Genomic DNA, 21,773 nt, shown 5'->3' with positions numbered 1-21,773 from the left:
AAAGTTTTAGATAGTCCAGCAACCATAGTCCAAAATAGCCACTCCTCTTACAGAAGACGAAAGTACACAAAATTGAATATATATATTTAGTATATAAGAGGAATATATATTGCTACCATAATTCTTTCAAAGCAACTTTAACTGCATGAAATAATGACTGTTAATAAAGTAGAAAACCATTCAACTTGGATCTAACACATGTGAACATCTATCTTACCAGCAGGGAGATACTTACTTGAAAAGAGAATTTTTTGGCCTTTGAGGTTTCTTCTTGGCAAAAAAGGCTGCACAGTCGCGTCCACTGCTGGCATAACTGAGCTGCGCTGATGGTTCAGAGGCTGTACGTGTATTTTTCATATCCAAGTACTCAGTCAACAGCATCTGTACAAGCAAATAAACAGCTTAAAATTAACATGCACCTTTATGATATGCAGTTTTAAAACCATGAAGACCTAATTCTAAAACCTCCTTGACTAAGAAGGGTATTAACCTAGCTATTCATTATTTCTAGTAGTAGACCTAAGGAAAGATTCATTATGTTCCAAAAGTCATGGATTTGCTACCTGTGCCTAAAACTGAGAACAGGGTATAGTGGGCATTTGCACGTGGGGGTAAATGGGAAGTTTTTATTGAGGGTCTACTATGTGTCAGGCATGAAGTTGGGTGAGTCAAGCAATATACTCCTGCGGTCATAATTTAAGCCTCATTATTCCAAATTATAGTAGCATCAGCAGTAATGCCGTAATGTTTACTGAGCGCTTACTACGTTGCAGGCAAGGGGCTAATCCATTTAGATGTGTTACTTCATTTAAAGAACAAAATCTTATCAGGGAGGTCAGTTCTCAGAACACAGACAAGGAAATGGACCAGCAACCTAAAACACCTGCCAAGCAGGCCAGCGGAGGCCACAGTGGACTAAGTGGTCTTGACCCGCAAATTATCTTGAGGGCCACTACTCATCTTCAGAGCTTCAAAGCAACAAAAGCAACAGGGTTTTTTTTTTTTTTTTTTTTAATCACTACTGCCATCAGGTCCTGCTTATAAAAATGAATCCACTTCAGAGCCTCAAGGGTTCGGGGGCCTGGGTAGAATCAGTTGTACTATCTTTAAGACAAGTATAGAAAAAGTCCCCACTGTTCAGAAAGAAAACAGCAGATCTGGAAAAGAAATCACCACGGTTCCTAAGAATATCTAACCTGGGACTAAAGTCTATCAACTCACTTCTATAATCACTTGCCACATTTACAATCTCGCGATAACCAAGTGGTATAACAGTACATGTTGGCAAACAATTCTATCCATGACGGAACTGAAATCCCATATCACTAGTATCCCTGCATATGGGGGTGTGTGTGGGTGTGTGTGTGTGTGTGTGTGTGTGTGTGTATTCATTCATTCAAAGTGTGAGAACCATATTAAGCATTATCATCAAAAAACATTTATGAAGCATCTGTGACTATACTGCTCCAAGTAAATTTTAAAGCCAATCATTTCTCTATTATGATCACATACACATTATTGAGTACTTATCACATATCAGGCATTTTGGAAACATGATCTTACTCAATCCTCAAATCTATGACGTGTTACTAATTTTAATTTAGAGATGAGGAAACTGAGAATTAGTGGTGTTAAAAAAACTAGCCCATATGGGTGTAGGGGAGCAGGAGTTAACAGGAAATTTCTGTACGCTCCGGCTTCCCTGATAGCTCAGTTGGTAAAGAATCCGCCTGCAATGCAGGAGACCCCAGTGCAATTCCTGGGTTGGGCAGATTCTCTGAAGAAGGGATAGGCTACCCACTCCAGTATTCTTGGGCTTCCCTTGTGGCTCAGCTGGTAAAGAATCTGCCTGCAATGCGGGAGACCTGGGTTTGATCCCTGGGTTGGGAAGATCCCCTGCAGAAGGGATAGGCTACCCACTCCAGTATTCTGGCCTGGAGAATTCCATGGACTGTATTGCCCATGAGGTTGCAAAGAGTCGGACATAATTGAGCGACTTTCACTTTCACTTTCTGTATGTTCTCCAACAATTTACTATGAGCTTTAAAATGCTCTTTAAAAAACTCAAAAGAAAAGGAGAGGGAAAAAAGGAGGGAAGTAGAAACTAGCCTGAGGTCTTATATTTACAGTGTAACAGGTCAGGATTTCAACTCAGGTTTAGTTCACACCTGTCTGTTTTCTTCCCCATGACAGTCCACTCTCACTAACTGCACAAAATCTATCACTGAGACGGATCGCAGCTGTCAGTGAATGGATTTTTGTTGTTGCTGTTCAGTCACCAAGTTGTCTCTGACATTTTTGAGACCCATGGACTGTAGCCCACCAGGCTCATGGGATTTCCCAGCAAGAATACTGAAGTGGGTTGCCATTTCTTTCTCCAGGGGATCTTCCCGACACAAGGATCAAACCTGCATTTCCTGCACTGGCAGGCAGATTCTTTACCACTGAAGCCATCAGGGAAGCCCCTGTGGGCTTCTTTTATTTCATCCTCTGTACAATAAATGTACTTCATTTGATTTTCTGTACAATAAAGAGTTCACTGGGAAAGAATGAAACATGTTAAGAGATTGGTCAATGTTTTGTTTTTTTTCTTTATGAGGTCCCTGGAGTATTACTCAGTATGCTGAGGCAGTAATATAATGACAAGTACTATCTCTATTAATATATCACCCAAATTGCACAACAGTCAGAGAGAGAATTGAATTGGGTCTCTAGTAACAATTCCAGTGAGGGACTCAATTATTTTGCAGATTTAGCACTGATGTTAATAAAGTTTGCAGGAATCTGTGATCAAAAGAAGGTCAGTAAATCAGAGAAGAATTTCAACTTGTTGACATCTTTCAAATTTCAACACAGAATGATGTCTACAAATACCCTGGTTTCACTTAAATGTTGGTCATTACACCAATATGACAGAATTATGTTTCTACCAAAGCCACACTATACCAAAGTAATTCTTCTGAAGTAATTATTGTCCTAGAAATCAATGACTGTCCTTTTATAATAAAATATTGACTGACCAGGACATAACTAAGCAGCATCCTTAAAATCCAGGTATTTTATGATCATTGTTCTTTTTCTCCACATCCCCTTAATTATTAGAGCTCAGGATTCTTAGTCTTTCTATTCACCAGCTTCTCCCTTTCTATCTATACAAATATACTATTTCTAATACATTTTTCTGTTGACAAATATCTTCCTTTGGTTCTCACAATCTATTATCTTTTTTCCTTTCTGTCTTTTGGTTCTAAACTTTAAAAAGCAGTCTCCACATATATTATGTCCCCTACCATAATGTGGTCTTTATCCCTCATTTCTCTCCCAAGCTTCAATCCTACATCTGTGACTTCATGCCTGACCTATTCACTTATTTCACATAAAATCAATCCTAAATTCTGAAACCTAAATCATCTTCCCATAAAAATTAGTAATTTCTTCTTTCAACTTTCTGCTTAGTATTTTCTTACTGTCACTGATCTCCAGGTTTAAAACTTCAGAACAATCCTTAATACATTCCCTTATCCTTTGTATTCACAAAGGAGTTAGTGCCCAAATTCATTAATCTCTCTTTCTCAACTCAATGAGGTTGCCCCTTCTGGTCCATTCTGACAGTCACCACGTTAGTTCAACTCATGCAGTTTTCCTCATTGAGTTTTCTGTCTCCCATCTCTTATTCTTCCAATCCTCCTACACCTTCAATAGAGTGATCTTCCTTAAAAAAAAAAGTTGCTCCAAAAAAGTGTAAAAGTGACTTTATCTACAAAACAGAAATAGAGTTACAGATGTAGAAAACAAACACGCACAGTTACCAGGGGGCAAAAGGCAATTAGGACTGACATATACACACTGAAAAAAAGAAAAAAGTGAAAGTGTTAGTCACTCAGTTGTGTCTGACTCTGTGCGACCCCTGGACTGCACCCCACCAGGCTCCTCTGTCCATGGGATTCGCCAGGCAAGAATACTGGAGTGGGTTGCCATTCCTTTTTCCGGGGGATGGTTCTGACCCAGGGATCAAACCCGGGTCTCCTGCATTGCAGGTGAATTCTTTTACCATCTGAGACACCAGAGAAGCCCACATAAAATAGGCAACTAAGAAGAACCTACTGTATAGCACAGGAACTCTGCTAGGTACTCTGTAATGGCCTAGCTGGGAAAAAAAATCTAAAAAAGAGCTGATGTATATATGTATAACTGATTCACTTTGCTGTATACCTGAAACTTATACAATATCAACTCGACTCCAATAAAAATCATAAAGAAAAAAAATAAAAAACAAACACAGTTGCTGCTACCATCACAAGACTCTTAATCTCATCATTTACAACAATCTGACCTCAATATTCCAATCATATCTTATTCTCCTTAAGATGAAACCAGCACTCCAATCAAGATTACACACTTAACTTTCCCCTGTATATGCCTGGGCCTTCTCATTTCTGGAATGTCTATCCTAGACTACCCTCTCTCCTAACAGACCCTTCCAAAAAACAGTTCCAATATTTTCTCTTCAACAACTCCTTTCCCAGGCCACTGGAAATGAGCTGTCTCCTTTTCTGAGTTCCTCAAGTACCCACTTTCAGATCAGATCAGTCGCTCAGTCGTGTCCAGCTCTTTGCGAACCCATGAATTGCAGCACGCCAGGCCTCCCTGTCCATCACCAACTCCCGGAGTTCACTCAGACTCACATCCATCGAGTCAGTGATGCCATCCAGCCATCTCATCCTCTGTCATCCCCTTCTCCTCCTGCCCCCAATCCTTCCCAGCATCAGAGTCTTTTCCAATGAGTCAACTCTTCGCATGAGGTGGCCAAAGTACTGGAGTTTCAGCTTTAGCATCATTCCTTCCAAAGAAATCCCAGGGCTGATCTCCTTCAGAACGGACTGGTTGGATTTCCTTGCAGTTCAAGGGACTTTCAAGAGTCTTTTCCAACACCACAGTTCAAAAGCATCAATTCTTCGGCGTTCAGCTTTCTTCACAGTCCAACTCTCACATCCATACATGACCACAGGAAAAACCATAGCCTTGACTAGACGAATCTTTGTTGGCAAAGTAATGTCTCTGCTCTTCAATATGCTATCTAGGTTGGTCATAACTTTCCTTCCAAGGAGTAAGCGTCTTTTAATTTCATGGCTGCAGTCACCATCTGCAGTGATTTTGGAGCCCAGAAAAATAAAGTCTGACATTGTTTCCACTGTTTCCCCATCTATTTCCCATGAAGTGATGGGACCAGATGCCATGATCTTCGTTTTCTGAATGTTACGTAAATGTGTATGTAAAGTACCCACTTTACATATCAGTAAATAAGTATTCATCCAAAACTGCCCAATACTATTAGCTATTGTCTAATGAAAAGATGCCTCACCATTAATAAATAGGAGGAACTTTTATGTTCCTTAAAGCATTATATTTCTTTACTTCTACCACAGAGCCATGCAACATACCAGTGAATCAAAAAATATAGGGAACCAATGAATTTTTTGAAAAGCAAGTGATGAGAAGCCTTGATGTACGCTATGCTATGCTATGCTAAGTCGCTTCAGTCGTGTACAACTCTGTGCGACCCCAGAGACAGCAGCCCACCAGGCTCCGCCATCCCTGGGATTCTCCAGGCAAGAATACTGGAGTGGGTTGCCATTTCCTTCTCCAGTGCATGAAAGAGAAAAGTGAAAGTGAAGTCGCTCAGTCATATCCGAGTCTCAGTGACCCCATGGACTGCAGCATAGTTGCTGCTGCTGCTAAGTCGCTTCAGTCATGTCCGACTCTGTGCGACCCCAGAGACGGCAGCCCACCAGGCTCCCCCGTCCCTGGGATTCTCCAGGCAAGAACACTGGAGTGGGTTGCCATTTCCTTCTCCTATGCGTGAAAGTGAAAAGTGAAAGTGAAGTCGCTCAGTCGTGTCTGACTCTTAGCGACCCCATGGACTGCAGCCCACCAGGCTCCTCCATCCATGGGATTTTCCAGGCAAGAGTACTGGAGTGGGGTGCCACTGCCTTCTCCAGCCTTGATGTACATATGTTGTCAGATGCAAATTAGCGATAGTCTCCAAAGCAGAAAGAGCCCTATAAATGAGTCCAGAGTATAAAAACGTACACTGTGAATAAAGTGACAAAGGGAGAGGTGCGATTTTAACCACAGGCTTTGTGATGTCTGCTTCCTTCGTTGTGTTTCCCTCTTTTTCCTAATAACATTCACCACCAGCTGAAAAATACTGCTTTAAAACAGGTAAAGTTTTATGTTGACACTCAAATTGGCAAAGGTGTAATATTTTTTAATATCTCAAAGAACAAATAGCCCCTACTCTAAGATGCCTGAAATGTGTCTGAATTAGGTTAAATCTTCTACTATAGAGTCTTGACACAAACACCAGATGCTTGGTATTAAAATATAACCATATCATTTCTTGGTAATTTTACATCATTGTGGATAACATACTGCATCTTCGAAATTGTACATAAATTTCCTAAGTGCTCACGGATGAGTTCAAATTTCCATTTTTATGAAAAGAAATAAGCTATACAGCTTGTCTTTTGCCTGGGGAAAATCACCCAAGATTGGAATTCCGGGGTCAAAGGGCATTCATATAGTATCAAATACATTCTGCCCACAGAAAATCTGCAGAAGATAATTCTTCTTGGCTTTACATTCCTTCTTATTTCAGACATGCATCTCTTTTCTCTCTGTAAGTATCAGGAAGTACTATTTCTTCTTGATCAAGAGTTCAAAAAATTAAAAGGCATAATTAATATCTGTGCTTTAAGTTTAACTTAAAAGGTGTTCATTTGTATTGAGTTGGCCAAAATGTTTGTTTGGGGTTTTCCTATATGGTATTATGGAAAAACCCCACCTTTCTGTTCAACTTAATAATAACTGAAGACAAGAAATATGAAAGTATAATTGAAAAGTACCTGAAAAATCTATATATACCAGTGATATCATGATTCAAATGTATTTACTGAGTATCTGGTATGTTAGATGGTTCTGTGGTAGAAGCAAAGAAATATAATGCTTTAGCAGAGCATACAAACTGGGATGGTCAAGCATCTCTTCTGCTAGAATACTGATTAGCAGTTGCTAAGATGCTAGTCAGAAATTCCATGATATATAAAGCAGGGCCAAGATGTTGAGAATTATAACATGCTCTAACTTTGAAAACATCATTCTGAACGAATCCCTCATTTACTATACAGTCCTCTTTATTTAACATATTAACTATGGCTGCTTGTGGTTATACATGGAGAATTTTGTTTTTAAATAAATGCGAGATTTACAGACTTAGAATTAACACATCTCCTATTATCAGCTTCTCCATTTACCCAACTAGCTACTTTGTGAAACATCGAGATCCTTCTAGATACTGATCCTTTTTAGTGTCTTTCAGCTTACAAAATGCTCGCCTCACATAAGGACTGTTTCCCAACCATTAATGGACTTGGGAGGAGCCAGGCCTGTACCCTGGGATGTCTCTATGTCAGAGCCTACTTTGCCAGGCAAACAGCCAACCCTCAATCAGTTAGTCAGATTTCTCTGTGTTAGTGGGACACAGTCTGTGCTGGTGAACGTGAGGAGATGTAAATACCCTGGGGCAATCATCTTTCACCATGTGGATGAAAAATCACAGAAAGCCCATCTGCACAGAGAGAATAAAGAATGAACCAGAGGGCCAGAGAGAAAGAGAAGACTCACAGGAGAGAGATTTACAGTTTGCAAACTAAGTTTTCCACAGTGCAAAGGTCTCAAACTGATCTGATAAGGTCTTAGACTTTCTACCCTTGGGTCCCGCAATATATCCTTACAGTCTTCAGTATGTTTTCCTTATTTCCTTATGATAATCTGAATGAGTCTGTGTTTCTTCACTAAGCTATCTCTGGATAAATGAATATACACTAATATGCATCTATGTGTATATTCTATGTATACAGAATATATTCTATGTATATATTCTATGTATAAATGAATATATACTAATAATATACTAATATGCATCTAGCGACATTAATATCACAAATACAATTTTTGTAAAACACTGTATCTTATGAAAACAGTAGTAGTATAGTGGTTTGCACAGATTTCAACCTTTGCAACTAGGAGAGCGATTCTCCGGATTACAACCTTCATATGTTCAATGATTTATGTCAAAGCCATACTGTATTTGTGTCCCCTACCAGCCCCCTCCCGACCATGAATCTGAGAATTAGATTACTGCATGACAGCAGCAGTACTAAGGTGAAAGAAAAAAAAAAATCACCTTGAGCTCCCACTATGAACTAAGGCTCAACTTCCTTATGTGGTACCTTGTATATGCCTATAATAAATACTGCAGTTTTTAATAATCTGCTCTTTTAAAATACAGATGCCCAGGAGCTTCTGTTCTAGGAACAGCAAAGTGGCTTTCAATGGATTAACCCTCATACTGATAGTAATTATAAAAGCTAAAAAAAAAAAAAAAAAAAAAAAACAGAAGTTGAAGACCCTGGAGAGGAACCAAATTAGGCAGTACCTTTGGTTATGACCCCTGGAAGAAAGGAAGCACACTAGGTGAGCTCCCTCGGCTTTTCCCCAGAGAACCCTTCCAGGGACCACGGAGTAAGAGTAGAAGCCACGCAGAAACTCCAGGCTCTCTGGATGGTGGACACAAGGCCTAGGTAAAGGGAGACCAGGATGTCCAGAATTTGAGAAATCCGGAGGAAGAGGAGGAGCAAAATCAGAGTAGTACACCCCTCAGACTGTCACCTTGATTCCAGACACACTAAACAGTAAGACTGAAACAATGTAATGATAGTTTAAAAAATGAGGACCACTATTTACAATTACTAAAAACTATCAGGTCTCCCCCATAAGGTTGCTAATGAGTAAAATATTTGTAACAAAGAAAAACAGAAAAAGTTATCTTTTGAAAATAGCAGTCTTATTTCCCTATTATATAAAGACTAAAATATTCTGCCATAAGAAAACCAGTCATTCTGCAAATAAAAGGCTGCCTGCTTAACTATACTCATTATCAGTGGCAATTGTATCATTAAGACTACTATGTATATGGTCTTGTGAACAGTTCCTTAGTGTTCAAAGTAAAAGAAACCAAAAAATTCCAAGAGTTACACAAGTACTTTGTGGTCCTCTGTCAAATTCCTGGTAAGTCTCAAAGAGACATTTAGCTCCTCAGTCCCCTGAAAAGAAGAGTTTTTAACAAAGAAATCCCAATTTTAAAAGAAAGGTTTCATTTACTTTAAACATATTTACTTAATATGTAAAATATGCAACATATTGTCCTGGATATGAAATCAAGACTAAAAAAAAAAAAAAATCCTAATATCAAAACAAGTGAATTTTACTACATATAAATTAAAACTTTAAGGGAATTAAAAGTCAAATCAAGCCAAATCAATCGATCCTTCCCTCAATGTGCTTATCTAGTCATACAGACACAAGAATGACTACAACACAAGAGAGAAAGTAGAAAGCATTGGGTCAAAGAAATTGTTGTGAGCATTTATAGAAGGATAAGATTGCTCCCATCCAGGTGGTTCAGTGGGTAAAGAATCCGCCTGCAATGCAGACACAGGAGACACGGGTTTGATTTCTGGGTCGGAAGGATTCCCAGGAGGAGGGCAAGGCATCCCACTCCAGTATTCTTGTCTGGAAGAATCCCATGGACAAGCGGAGCCTGGTGGGCCACAGCCTAAAGGGCTGCAAAGAGTCGGACATGACTGAAGCGATTGAGCATGCAAAGGACAATAAAGAGTTTCAAGATCACGGCACTATAGGACAAAAATATAATCTTATAATGTATAACAAGCAAAAAATAAGGCAGAAAGGAAAGAAAAAATAAAGAAACCGTGTTGGGGAAATTTCAGGTGTCTTCAGTTAACTACAAAATAGTTCAGGTAACATAAAAATGAAGCCTGAGAGATGAGCCTGGAAAGGTGGTAAATTCACAAACTTCTCAGGGTCTGTAACCCCAGTATTGAAGTCAAGTACAGAATGAGGAGGCAGGAAAAAGCTTTCAACGGGTAAATAAAATGTTGATGGATATACTCTAAGTAAATTAATCTGCTAGCATATACAATAATAGATTAGAAGGCAATGGGATTTGCAGGGGAAAAATGAATGATTAAGGAAATAAGATAAAAGGAGGGGACAAGGAAAAAAACCTACCAAGATGAATTTTAAAGAATAAAAAGGATTTTAAGCTAAAGTAGTGGCAATGAGATTTTACAATTAGGCATACATTTCTGAGTTGATGTCTAGAAAAAATATGAAAAAAACTTAACCAGCTACTCTAGAAGGAAAGAAGACAAGTTTTAAAATGGCAAAAAAGACTGCATATTCAAGGGGCTAAAAAAATATTGTTCCATGAACAACAATCAGGAAGGCAGTAACAATGAGTTTGATAGGAACAATAAATTTAGTTTGGAATATAATCCCTTGTGAAGCATATGAATATTCATATGCACCCTCAAATACATAATTGTGAAAGGGGAAATAATGCTGATGAGATTTCCTTGATTTATACACTAATTAACTTCCATTAGGACTGTTAAGTGTTTGTCTAGGAGTTCTCTGAAGGATACTGTGAAGGACATATATTTTTGAATATTTGTAACCTGATTTTATCCTTTATTTTTAGAACAGCATTGTTGGGGCACAATTTACACACCATAATTGTCATGTACAGTTCAACAGTGTTTAGGTAAATGTATAGGTTGTGCAACCATCACCACAGTCATTTTAAAATACTTCTAACATTCCAAAAATTTCCCTTGTTATGTTACAGGTTTTTTACAGAGCCTTTTATTAGATTGAGAAAGTTCCTTTCTAGTCCTAGTTTGCCAAAAGGTTTTGGTTTTGTCTTTTCAGTCATCAGTGGGTATCAAGTGCTTTCCAGTATCTACTGAGATAATTGCATGGGTTTTCCCATTATTCTATGAATATGGCATATTACATTCATTGATTTTTTTTCTGATAAATCCCAGTTAACTGTGGTACACAACACAGTTCATATGTTAAAGGACTCAATCTGTTAGTACTTCATTTGAGGTTGTTGCATCTGCGTTCACAAAGGACACTGACCTATAGTTTCCTCTGCTATCTCCAATTTTTATCAAGGTAACAATGGACTCACAGCATATGCTGAAAAATGTTTCTTCATCTCTCTTGTCCAAAACAGAAATTGGTATTATTTCTTCTTCAAATGCTTCACAAAATACTTGTATACTTATGTATGTGCAGGAAATCTTTTTAATTATTTAATTTATAGGCATAACTTGAAGATACTGTGAGTTCAGTTCCAGACCATTCCAATATAGTGAATACAGCAATAAAGCAAGTCACATGATTTTGTTTCAAAGAGCATGCAAAATGTATGTCTACACTATACATGTACAATAGCACTATGTCTGAAAAAATGTACATACTGTAATTTTAAAATAATGCTACTGAACATATAGCCCCAACAGACTTCCTCAACATAGGACCGCACAAACCTCCAATTTTTAAAAAATGCAATGTCTGCAAAGCTCAATTAAGCAAACTGCTATAAAATGAGGAATGCCTATATTTACTATAGGACAGTTTAGATTTTCTATTTCTTCCTGAACTAGTTTCAGTATCTTCTTTCTTTCTAGGAATCTGTCCACCTCATCTAAGTTGTCTAACTCGGGTTATTCATCACAATCTTTTTAACTTTTATACAGTCTACAATGATGCCTTCTCTTTCACTCCTAATTTCATCATTTTTTGAGAGTTCTCCCCTTTTTAATTTATCAGTCTAAAGATTTATTAGTTTTTGATCTTCTCAAAGAACCAATTTTAACATCATTACTTTTTTTTTAATTTTCTGCTGATTTTTCACTCTAATCTTTATCATTTTTGTCCTTCTGCTTGCTTTGGGTTTCATTTTTCCCCCTCCTTTTTCAAGATCTTAGCGTACAAACTTTGATTGTTGATCTTAGGTCTTTCTTCTTATACCCACAGTGTATTTAGAACTTTGTTGTTTTACTTAAAAATATTTTGAGACGTGTCAAAATTTCTTCCTGTTGTTTATTTAATTGTTATGGATGGAGAACATACTTTTTGTGATTTCAATCCTTTTAAATGTACTGAGACATGAACGTCATAGTCCATGATCTACCATGATAGTCAATGTACATAAAAGAATCTGTATTCTGATGGTGGTAGTTAGGGGTACCATATGTCATGTTAAGTCATGGTGCTTGATAGTACAGTTCAAGTTTTATTGGTTTTCTGTCCAGTTGATTCACTATTTTAAAAGAGTATTGAAATCTTCAACTTTACAATTGTTGAATTTTTCACTGATTTCAATTGTCAGTTTTTCCTCTATGCATTTTAGATCCTATAGCATTTTCATGATTTTTTGTTTATTGCTAAGCTCCTAAGTCACTTCAGTCATGTCCGACTCTGTGCGACTCCATGGACTGCAGCCTACCAGGCTTCTCTGTCCATGGGATTCTCCAGGCAAGAACACTGGAGTGGGTTGCCATTTCCTTCTCCAATGCATGACAGTGGAAAGTGAAAGTGAAGTCGCTCAGTTGTGTCCTACTCTTAGCGACCCCATGGACTGCAGCCTACCAGGCTCCTCCATCCATGGGATTTTCCAGGCAACAGTACTGGAGTGGGGTGCCATTGCCTTCTCCCTTTATTTATTGCTCACCCATTAAAAAAAAAAAAAAAAAAACAGAAGGCAATGAGGCTATGATGGGGAAAGCACAGATGTGGTCTCAGTGCCCAAAGGCATACTGCTAGCTACAGCTTCATAATATTCTCTGCCCATTTCACTAAAACATATTTTAAGGGTCATTCTATATATTTGTATCACTTTCTCCCCTTTTCTCATCAAAGTTGACACAAGCTCCATGATTTTCTTACACCATTACAAAATGTTAGCTACTGATAATAAGTCTTACTCTGCACTAACACTCAACATGTTTCATCATGATATATTAAGAACTCCTTTTACCATTACACAGTCTTTCTCAGTCTCCTTAATTTCAATGACCTCTATGTATTACTCTTTGACATTCTTTCTTTGGAAATACTCCAACATCTCCAATTCTGAATTCTCAACTCTGACCACAGTGTTTTATCTCCTCCCCCAAAATACATATCACTCTTCCTTCTTAGTTTAAGCTAAAATTCTATTAAGAGAAAGACTGATCTATACATAGGAATCACTTGAAGAACTATTTTAAAGATTCATGTGCCCCACCTTAGAACTATAAATTGAGAGGGTAATTCAGAAATACAGAAAGTGTGCGCTTAAAACCAAATCTGCCACTTAACCAGCTATGTGACCCTGGCAAGTTACTTAACCTTGCTAAACTGTATTTCACTCAACTGTGAAATAAGTGTAACAGAACAATCTGCTTCACAGAAATAAAATAAACACACATGAAATGCTTGGCATACTCCTTTCCCAATTTGGAAGCAGTCTGTTGTTCAATGTCCAGTTCTAACTGTTGCTTCTTAACCTGCATACATCAAGGCAGGTAAGGTGGTCTGGTATTCCCATCTCTTTAAGAATTTTCCAGTTTCTGGTGAGTTCCAAATCAGGAAAGGAGTATGTCAAGGCTGTATACTGTTACCCTGCTTATTTAACTTATATGCAGAGTACATGATGAGAAATGCCGGGCTGGATTAAGCTCAAGATAGAGTCAAGATTGCTGGGAGAAATATGAATAACCTCGGATATGCAGATGACACCCACCCTTATGGCAGAAAGTGAAGAAGAACTAAGAGCCTCTTGATGAAAGTGAAACAGGAGAGTGAAAAGGTTGGCTTAAAACTCAACATTCAGAAAACTAAGATCATGGTATCCAGTCCCATCACTTCATGGAAAATAGATAGGGAAACAGTGGAAACAGTGTCAGACTTTATTTTCTTGGACTCCAAAATCACTGCATATGGTGACTGCAGTCATGAAATTAAAAGACACTTGCTCCTTGGAAGAAAAGCTATGACCAACCTAGACAGCGTATTAAAAAGCAAAGACATCACTTTGCCGGCAAAGGTCTGTCTAGTCAAAGCTATGGTTTTTCCAGTAGTCATGTATGGATGTGATGGTTGGACTATAAAGAAAGCTGAGCACCAAAGAATTGATGCTTTTGAACTGTGGTGTTGGAGAAGACTCTTGAGAGTCCCTTGGACTGCAAGGAGATCCAACAGTTCCATCCTAAAGGAAATCAGTCCTGAATATTCATTGGAAGGACTGATGCTAAAGCTGAAACTCCATTACGTTGGCCACCTGATGCGAAGAACTGATTCATTGGAAAAGACCCTGATGCTGGAAAGATTGAAGGCGGGAGGAGAAGGGGACAACAGAGGATGAGATGGTTGGATTGGATCACTGACTCAATGGATATGAGTTTGAGCAAGCTCCAGGAGTTGGTGATGGACAGAGAAGCCTGGCATGCTGCAGTCCATGGGGTCACAAAGAGTCAGACACGACTGAGCCACTGAACTGAATGAGCCACTGAACTGAACTGAAAATGCTTGGCTCACAAATGCTACTACATCTGAGGAGGAGACTCAGAAATTTGTTATTTTTTCTTAAATGAATCCCAAGAACCAGGTAACTAAGATACTACCTTTCTGAATCCAAGAACCTTGGTTCCTCATCTTTATTTTTTGCCATATAAATTATATTTATTATACAAAGAGATCCTATAACTTGATATAAAAAAGAAAGCAACTCCAATAGGTATCACAAGGGCAAAGGATATTAGCATTTGATTAAAGAGGAACACAGCTACTCAAAAAACACAAATATTTAACCTCATTAATAATTAAGGAAGAAATTCGCTAGTGGTCCAGTGGTTCAGAGTCTGGAGGCCAATGCAGGAGACACTGGTTTGATAATCCCTGGCCCAGGAAGATCCCACACGCTGCGAAGCAACTAAGCCCCTGCACCCCAACTACTAAGCCTGCACTCTAGAGCCCAGGAGCTGTAACTACGGAGCCCGTGTGCCTCAACTATGGAAGTCCACGCACCATAGACCTCAACAAGAGAAGCCACCACAATGAGAAGCCAGTGTTCTCAATCACTAAACGTAGGATTCTGCTAATATTTATCACTAAACTTTTGGAATGTTTTCACTTCAGTGAATCTGACTACATCATTTGTCTTAAGTATTTGAATGTCCAGTATCCTTACTCTTACTATTGCTCTCTTCCATTTTAGTTATACCTACATTTCAGATGATTCTCAAATCTTCCTCTGCCATCACACTGTACTTTTTTCCAAGCTCCAGAGGTGACTGTCATTGCCTGCAAGAGGGTCTTGTCACAGTAAGGAAGTGAGAACAGCATGGCAGACAGTACGAAAAGTACTGGGGCACAGGTTCAACAAACAGCCTGACCAAGCAAACTCTTTATCATCACCCCCCTTCAGAAAGAGAAAGGGGCAAAGAAGGAAGAAAGAAAGGTCCCTTTAGTTTCCCTCTTTGTAAGCACTACTGTTATTTTTCTGACCTCCCAGGACCATAACCTGTAATTAGCTCTCACTCTTCTCTGTCTTCCCTGGTGGCTTCAATGGTAAAGTGTCTGCCTGCAATGTGGGAGACCTGGGTTCAATCCCAGGGTTGGAAAGATCCCCTAGAGAAGAAAATGGCAACCCACTCCAGTACTCTTGCCTGGAAAAATCCTGTGGACGGAGGAGCCTGGTAGGCTATAGTCCATGGGGTCGCAGAGAGTCAGACACGACTGAGCGACTTCACTTTCACGTCTCCGTCTTACTCTCCAAATCAACTGCCAAGTCTTATATTATACCACAGATCTCATGTTCTTTTCCTCTTTTAAGTATTTTCATTCCGACCCTCATGCCTTTAAATCTCATCCTCATTATCCTTCACAGAGCTTAGTCCAACAATCTCCCAACACTCTCCCATCCTCCTTACACCTCTTATGACCATCTATCCCACAACCCACTACACTCGTAACAGAGCTTAGCGTCATTATTCTGCTCAAACCCTTCAGTGGCATGCTCCTTGCCAGTAAATAACCTATATCTCCTCTCTGTCATTCAGCACCTTCCACAACCCTAACTGACTTCTACAACCATATTTCCTATTTATTGTTTTTACATAATTTACATAATTGTTTCTTAAATTGAAGAAAGTCTTCTTCCCCACTCAGACTGGGAGCTGACTGTGGCTCAGATCATGAACTCCTTATTGCCAAATTCAGCCTTAAATTGAAGAAAGCTTGAGATTGATCTAACTCATAAACCTAGATAGTTTCATATTCCACAAGTAAGTCCCATGGGTTTTCATCATGTCTAAGTTTATCCTTTTTTCCCCCTGCTTGTAACTACCACTATCATTAATCAAGCATAGAAGAATGAGATCAAGAAAGTGAATTTAAGTATTAACTTGGCTGATTTTTAACATAGTATACACGTGCACCATCCAGATGCTACTGATCACAGCCCACATGCCCGATGGAGATGCCAATCCCACGCATGCAGAAGCAGAGGCTGGTCTTATATCTCGGAAGTTTTAGCTTCTTATGGAGGTATTGTCCCTACTTTCTTTTTTCCCCAGTGGCCTGTCATTTACCCTTAGTCTTACAATAGCTTCCTCTACCTTCACAGCAAATATAAATTGTGTAACATATGCTGATGAGTAGAAGAGACTTTTCATATCCTTTTTACTTCCTGAAGGTCAATATCCCATCAGTAGGCTGACAGACAAATTGAGACAATTAGACCAATCAGTGAGCATATCTCCAAAGGATACTATCTTATTTTTCTGGTTTTCCCATCCTTACCACTTTCATTTTAGATTAACACCAGATATTAATAATTCATATCTCACAGGGGGGAGAAAAGCACATATGTGCAAACTGTTGTTTAAAAAAAAAAAGCTTGAGATTGATCTAACTCATATTTTACCGTTAGATGTGTGTATCTATATATCTCTAACTGTTCCTGGACTTCTCTCTTAAACTCCCAACAGAGAAAATAAACATGAACGAGAACACTGTGTGAAGAAGCCAAGGTCCCTACCTTCTGGGAATTTTACCATCTATCCTAACTGTTAACTATGGTATCTTGCTCTCATTGAAACCCACATTGCAGTCTGTAGCTCTCAAGGATTCTATCTTGTGGTTATTTGCCTTCTCTCTGCCTCTCAGTTCAGGCCATGTCTTTTCTTTGTGTCTCTGTTAACATCCAGCACAGTGCCTTGAACAAAGTAGATGCTCCCTAGTAGGTTACCTAAATTGGAAGTAAGATGCTTGAAAGGGCAGCTACTCATTGATGTTTTACATTCACAGGCGAGCTCCTTGGAGTAGAACTGTAACACCCACGGTGAAACCAGGCTTTCTGAGGTACATTAATTTACTCACATCACAGGAATACCATTTATTAAATTTCTGCTCCAATGAGATAAGTGCTACCCTAATGACCTGAAAGAGTTAATGCATCTTGGAAAAGACCCAAATTGCTCTCTGGAGACAGTTTATTCAATTAAGTGGCTATGACCCAGAATTTTCAATTAGCAGTTCAGTTACTAGAGCCTCCTTCATATTGGTTATCTGTAATCTGTGAACATTGACACACCTACCAAAAAAAGAAAAACAATGCTTGCTTATAGTTCATTCAAAATGGATTATTTAGGACTAACAAGTGCAGATTCAGACTCGATTAACATTTTATTTTGTACCTACTGAGTGCCAGGAACTGTGTTAAGTACATTTCCATTAGGGCTTGAGGGAAATACTGTTAAGACTGGGAGATAACAAGATTTGGAGGCACTGAGAAGTACAAAGCACAAGGAAAAAGCAGCTCCTTTCATTAAGGAGGCCACAAAGATTTCAACTGAATTCCTCTAAGGCTCTTCAGAACCTGGCTTCTATCTCTCTGAACACATCTTACACCCCTCTGTACAAACTGTGCATATGGCAAATTCAGTGAATCCCTACTGGTGGCATACATGTAACATTATACCTAGCTAGAAGGAGCTTCCCACTCGCCTAAAGCCTAGCCTTCCTTAAAGGGCCAGCTCCTACCAAATACACAAAACCTTCTCTAACCAATCTATCTCTAAACTCCTACAGGACCCAGAGTTGATTACCTAGATTTGGGAATTAATCATACACTGCTGGATATTTAACTTTACCTCTACTTATCTCTTAAACTCCCAACATGACTTGATGAGAGGGCACTCTAATACATCCCTGTATTTCCAAAGATTCATGCCAACTGGAATACATTAACTGAAATCCTTTAAAACTGAAGGGCAACTTAACATCACTCATTTCTATACTCACTCTTACATCTATAAGAAAGATTTTGTCTATTAAATAAACAAAACTCTTCTATCTGAAAGTGATGAAATTATATATATGTTTATGTGTGCATACATATTTCCCTTAAGTAAGATATTAAACTGATTAAAAAAAAAACACAAAACGTTGACAGCTTGGTTGTAGTAACCCTGTTTTATCAGCTTTGTGGCCAGAAAACAATTTTCCAAATCCGTAAGAGGTCTACAATTACTAAATGGTATTTCTACCGAAATCTTTCATGTTATTCAAAACACGTAACTATTTTCATTTATTTGCTACATTTGAGGCTAGCCTACAATTTATAAGATTAACCAGTTAACTGCACTGCTGGTTTAAGTGCACAGTAAACACAGAAGCTCTAGGGTCCAAAAATGGAAAACTGCTTCACTGATATTTCTGGCATGGAATTTAATTATTTCAGATCAGTTTTCCTATTTAAATTTATTTTTCTCCACACATTTCTCTATTTTGATCTTTTATTTAAAAGCAATATATGCTCATAAAAAATTCAGCTGGTATGGAAACATTCAAGTATTCTTTCGTAACATTGTTATATACAATATATTTTAATGATTTGCCTTTGTCGATATTTCCATTATTTTCACCTGTCATTCCTCTAAATGCTAATAAGTAGTGCTCTGCACAAAGTACCCAAGAAATGCATTGTGCATCTATCAGAGAGTCCAATTCTATTGGCAAGGAAAAAAGCCTGCCAGATTGGCAGTATATGCCCAATAGGATCCTTCTCACTTTTAACTATTTACTTCCCATTCTTCATACATCACAGCACATTCCAGAGTGTTTAACTATGCTACACTGACGTGTTCTAACACATTTCTCTTCTGTCCTCACGACCCAAAGAAAATGTCTCAATAGCTGAAATGCCTAAAAGTTTAGAAAGAAGTTGCATGCCTGAATCACTTCTCGCTCCACAATGTATATTTTTTCATTTTAACTCTCAAAAAGACTACCGCACCCTCTAGAAGAATGCAGTTTTAAAAATGCATACACTGTGTTTTCACTTATATGTGGAATCTAAAAATAAACCAAATGAATAAATAGAACAAAGCAGAAGCAGATCAGAGAACAGACTGGTGGTTGCCAGGAGGAGGGCCGAGAGGAAGGAGCAAAATGGGCAATTGGGGCTACAATGCACAAACTGCTAGGTATAAAACAGCTAGGTTTACAAGGATGTAATGTACAGCACAAGGTAGAATAGCCAGTATTTTATAACTTTATATGGAGTCTATTCTACAAAAATATTGAATCACTGTGCTGTACACCAGAAACTAATATAATACTTTAAGTCAACTATTCTTCAAAACAAATGCAGGGGCTTCCCTGGAGGTCCAGTGGTTAGGATTTCATTCTTCTGCTGCAGGGGCCATGGGTTCAATCCCTGGTCAGGGAACTAAGATCCTGCATGCCACGTGGCACAGCCCCACAAAAAATAAATATGCAATATAGCAGGATGATGAACCTGACTCCTTACAACCTGAGAATGTAAACATGACTTCAGAACATCAGAGAGGAGGAGGAGCCTCAATCTCCTAGGTATGCAAATTGCTACACCTCCACCTCATTTATCCTTGGCCCTATTCTACCACTCAGTAACAAGCTCCTGCCATATAGCAAGTTAGAGGAAAGAAAAAGACTGCACGCTATTTAAATATCAACCATGTTAACTTAGAAGCAATACAGTACAATTCATGTACCCCATGTTCTCTTCTAATTGCCTGAGACAGCCTGCGATGGAGAAGACAGCAACACTAGCCAGGTCCTAGACTTCTGTAAATGCCAGCTCTTAATAACAAACTCCAAAAAGGTCTTAATTGCATTTACCAGGAGCTCATGAACTTTAAAAGTTGTTAATCAGATTTCCATGTAAATGGAATGACGATTAAAGGTTAAGTACAGGTTTCTGAAATTTCAGAAGTTGAGAATATATTGCCCTTCACAGGGGAAAAAGGAAAAAAAAAAAACTATCCTTCTTGACAGGAACTAAGCATCTTAATTAAACATGCAGAAGTACCATGCTTATTTTTACGTGAAGTTCTATTTTCAAATGTCAAAGTTAATCACGCACTTGACGAAAATGTGCAATATTCACTCTGCCAGAGAAGAATCGCCTTAGTATTCTTTCCTGAGACAACATCTGCAGACCTCCAAAAATTTCTCTGGTGTCCCCCTCAGACCTGATCCCTGCCAGTGCTGTGCGAAACCCTGAGATTAGCAGTGAAATGCTTTCTACGGAGAGATCTTAATTGCTCTCCACCTGAGGAGTAATCGAAAGCCACACGTTTCCGATCAAGACGGCTTCATATTTATGTGGCTCAGGAGAAACACGAGGTGCATCCTCCATAAATTTGCTGCACCTGTGTCCCTGGAGTGACATGTTGACAAATGAACATGACATCCCCTCAAACTCCAGTAAGAATTTATGATTCTTTGAAAGAATATATTTGATCAATTATACTGCCATCACAGTCGGAAGCAAAACCACGTCTTTGGAGTGCGCTTCCACTGAATGTGCGGGCGCTTCAGTGCTGCCACAGGGTAAACGGCAGATCCCAAACCCCAGATCAGGTCTCCACTCCAGCTTTAAAACTCAACCTCAGATTCTCCAGCTTAAGAGGAGCTGGGTATGACCATGGCTGAGAACGATAATGACTAAGATAAACAGCTGTGTAGTGCTCTAGACAGATTATCTGCGGAGCTCAAAACTGTAAATCATTTGTGGTGTACCATCTAGCCAGTACAAATAATGATTCTTTAATCTAGGTACACAGGGAAGCAAACGATCCCGTTTGCAATCCTACATTTTCTGCTTTCGTCTCTGATTATACTCCTAATTCTTCCTTCTTTTATTTCTTCTAAACGTCTGAAAAAAGGTAAGATGTGTGCTCAACACAAAGTACCTACAACATACTTGAAAGGAAAGCATGGGTTCTTAGTGTTACTACCAGAGCTACATCTACCAGCGCTGTCAGAAGTATTTCTAATAATTGTAGTTATTAGGATTACATTTCTCTGAAGAACAAACCAAAGCTCATGAGTTTAAAAAAAAAAAAAAATCCGTAAGTGAAAATGTAATACAATATACTAGTTAGCCAACTGAAGATGAAAAAGGAAGAAGCAGAGAAGAATTTTTTTTAATGGCTATTTTGTAAAGTGCTTCTGTTAAATTATGTGGTCCTTTTAGCAACATCTGTAGATGCGTCTCAACAGCTGGCACAGTGGGATACAATGACTTTAAACTAGAGGGGGCTCCCGCCTCATGAGGATAGTTTCAGAGTTTTACATTTGCTTCAATCCACCAAGTATCAGTAAGATATATATAGAGAGAGACATATGTTTAAATACATATAAAATTGTATTTGTTTGTCTTTGGCTGTGCTGGGTCTTCATTCTGCACGGGCTCTCCTAGCTGTGGCGGGCAGGGGCCACTCTCCAGTTGCAGTGCACCGGCTTCT

At 38.7% G+C, this 21,773-nt stretch overlaps 1 protein-coding gene across 2 annotated transcripts in view; it reads right to left on the bottom strand.

Annotated features, from left to right (window-relative positions):
- EXOC4 (exocyst complex component 4) overlaps positions 1–21,773 on the bottom strand; it is an 806,466-nt gene that overhangs the window by 582,900 nt on the left and 201,793 nt on the right. For both annotated transcript variants that reach the window (XM_070787321.1, XM_070787322.1), the window contains exon 8: positions 236–381. In XM_070787321.1, coding sequence (XP_070643422.1) covers positions 236–381 — 146 coding nt within the window. The remainder of the gene's footprint in view (positions 1–235; positions 382–21,773) is intronic.

The sequence above is a fragment of the Bos indicus genome, chromosome 4 (genome assembly GCF_029378745.1).
Source record: "Bos indicus isolate NIAB-ARS_2022 breed Sahiwal x Tharparkar chromosome 4, NIAB-ARS_B.indTharparkar_mat_pri_1.0, whole genome shotgun sequence".
NCBI classification, from domain to species: Eukaryota; Metazoa; Chordata; class Mammalia; order Artiodactyla; family Bovidae; genus Bos; species Bos indicus.
The sequence above is the reverse complement of the archived record's forward strand: the minus strand, read 5'-3'. Positions and strand labels throughout refer to the sequence as shown.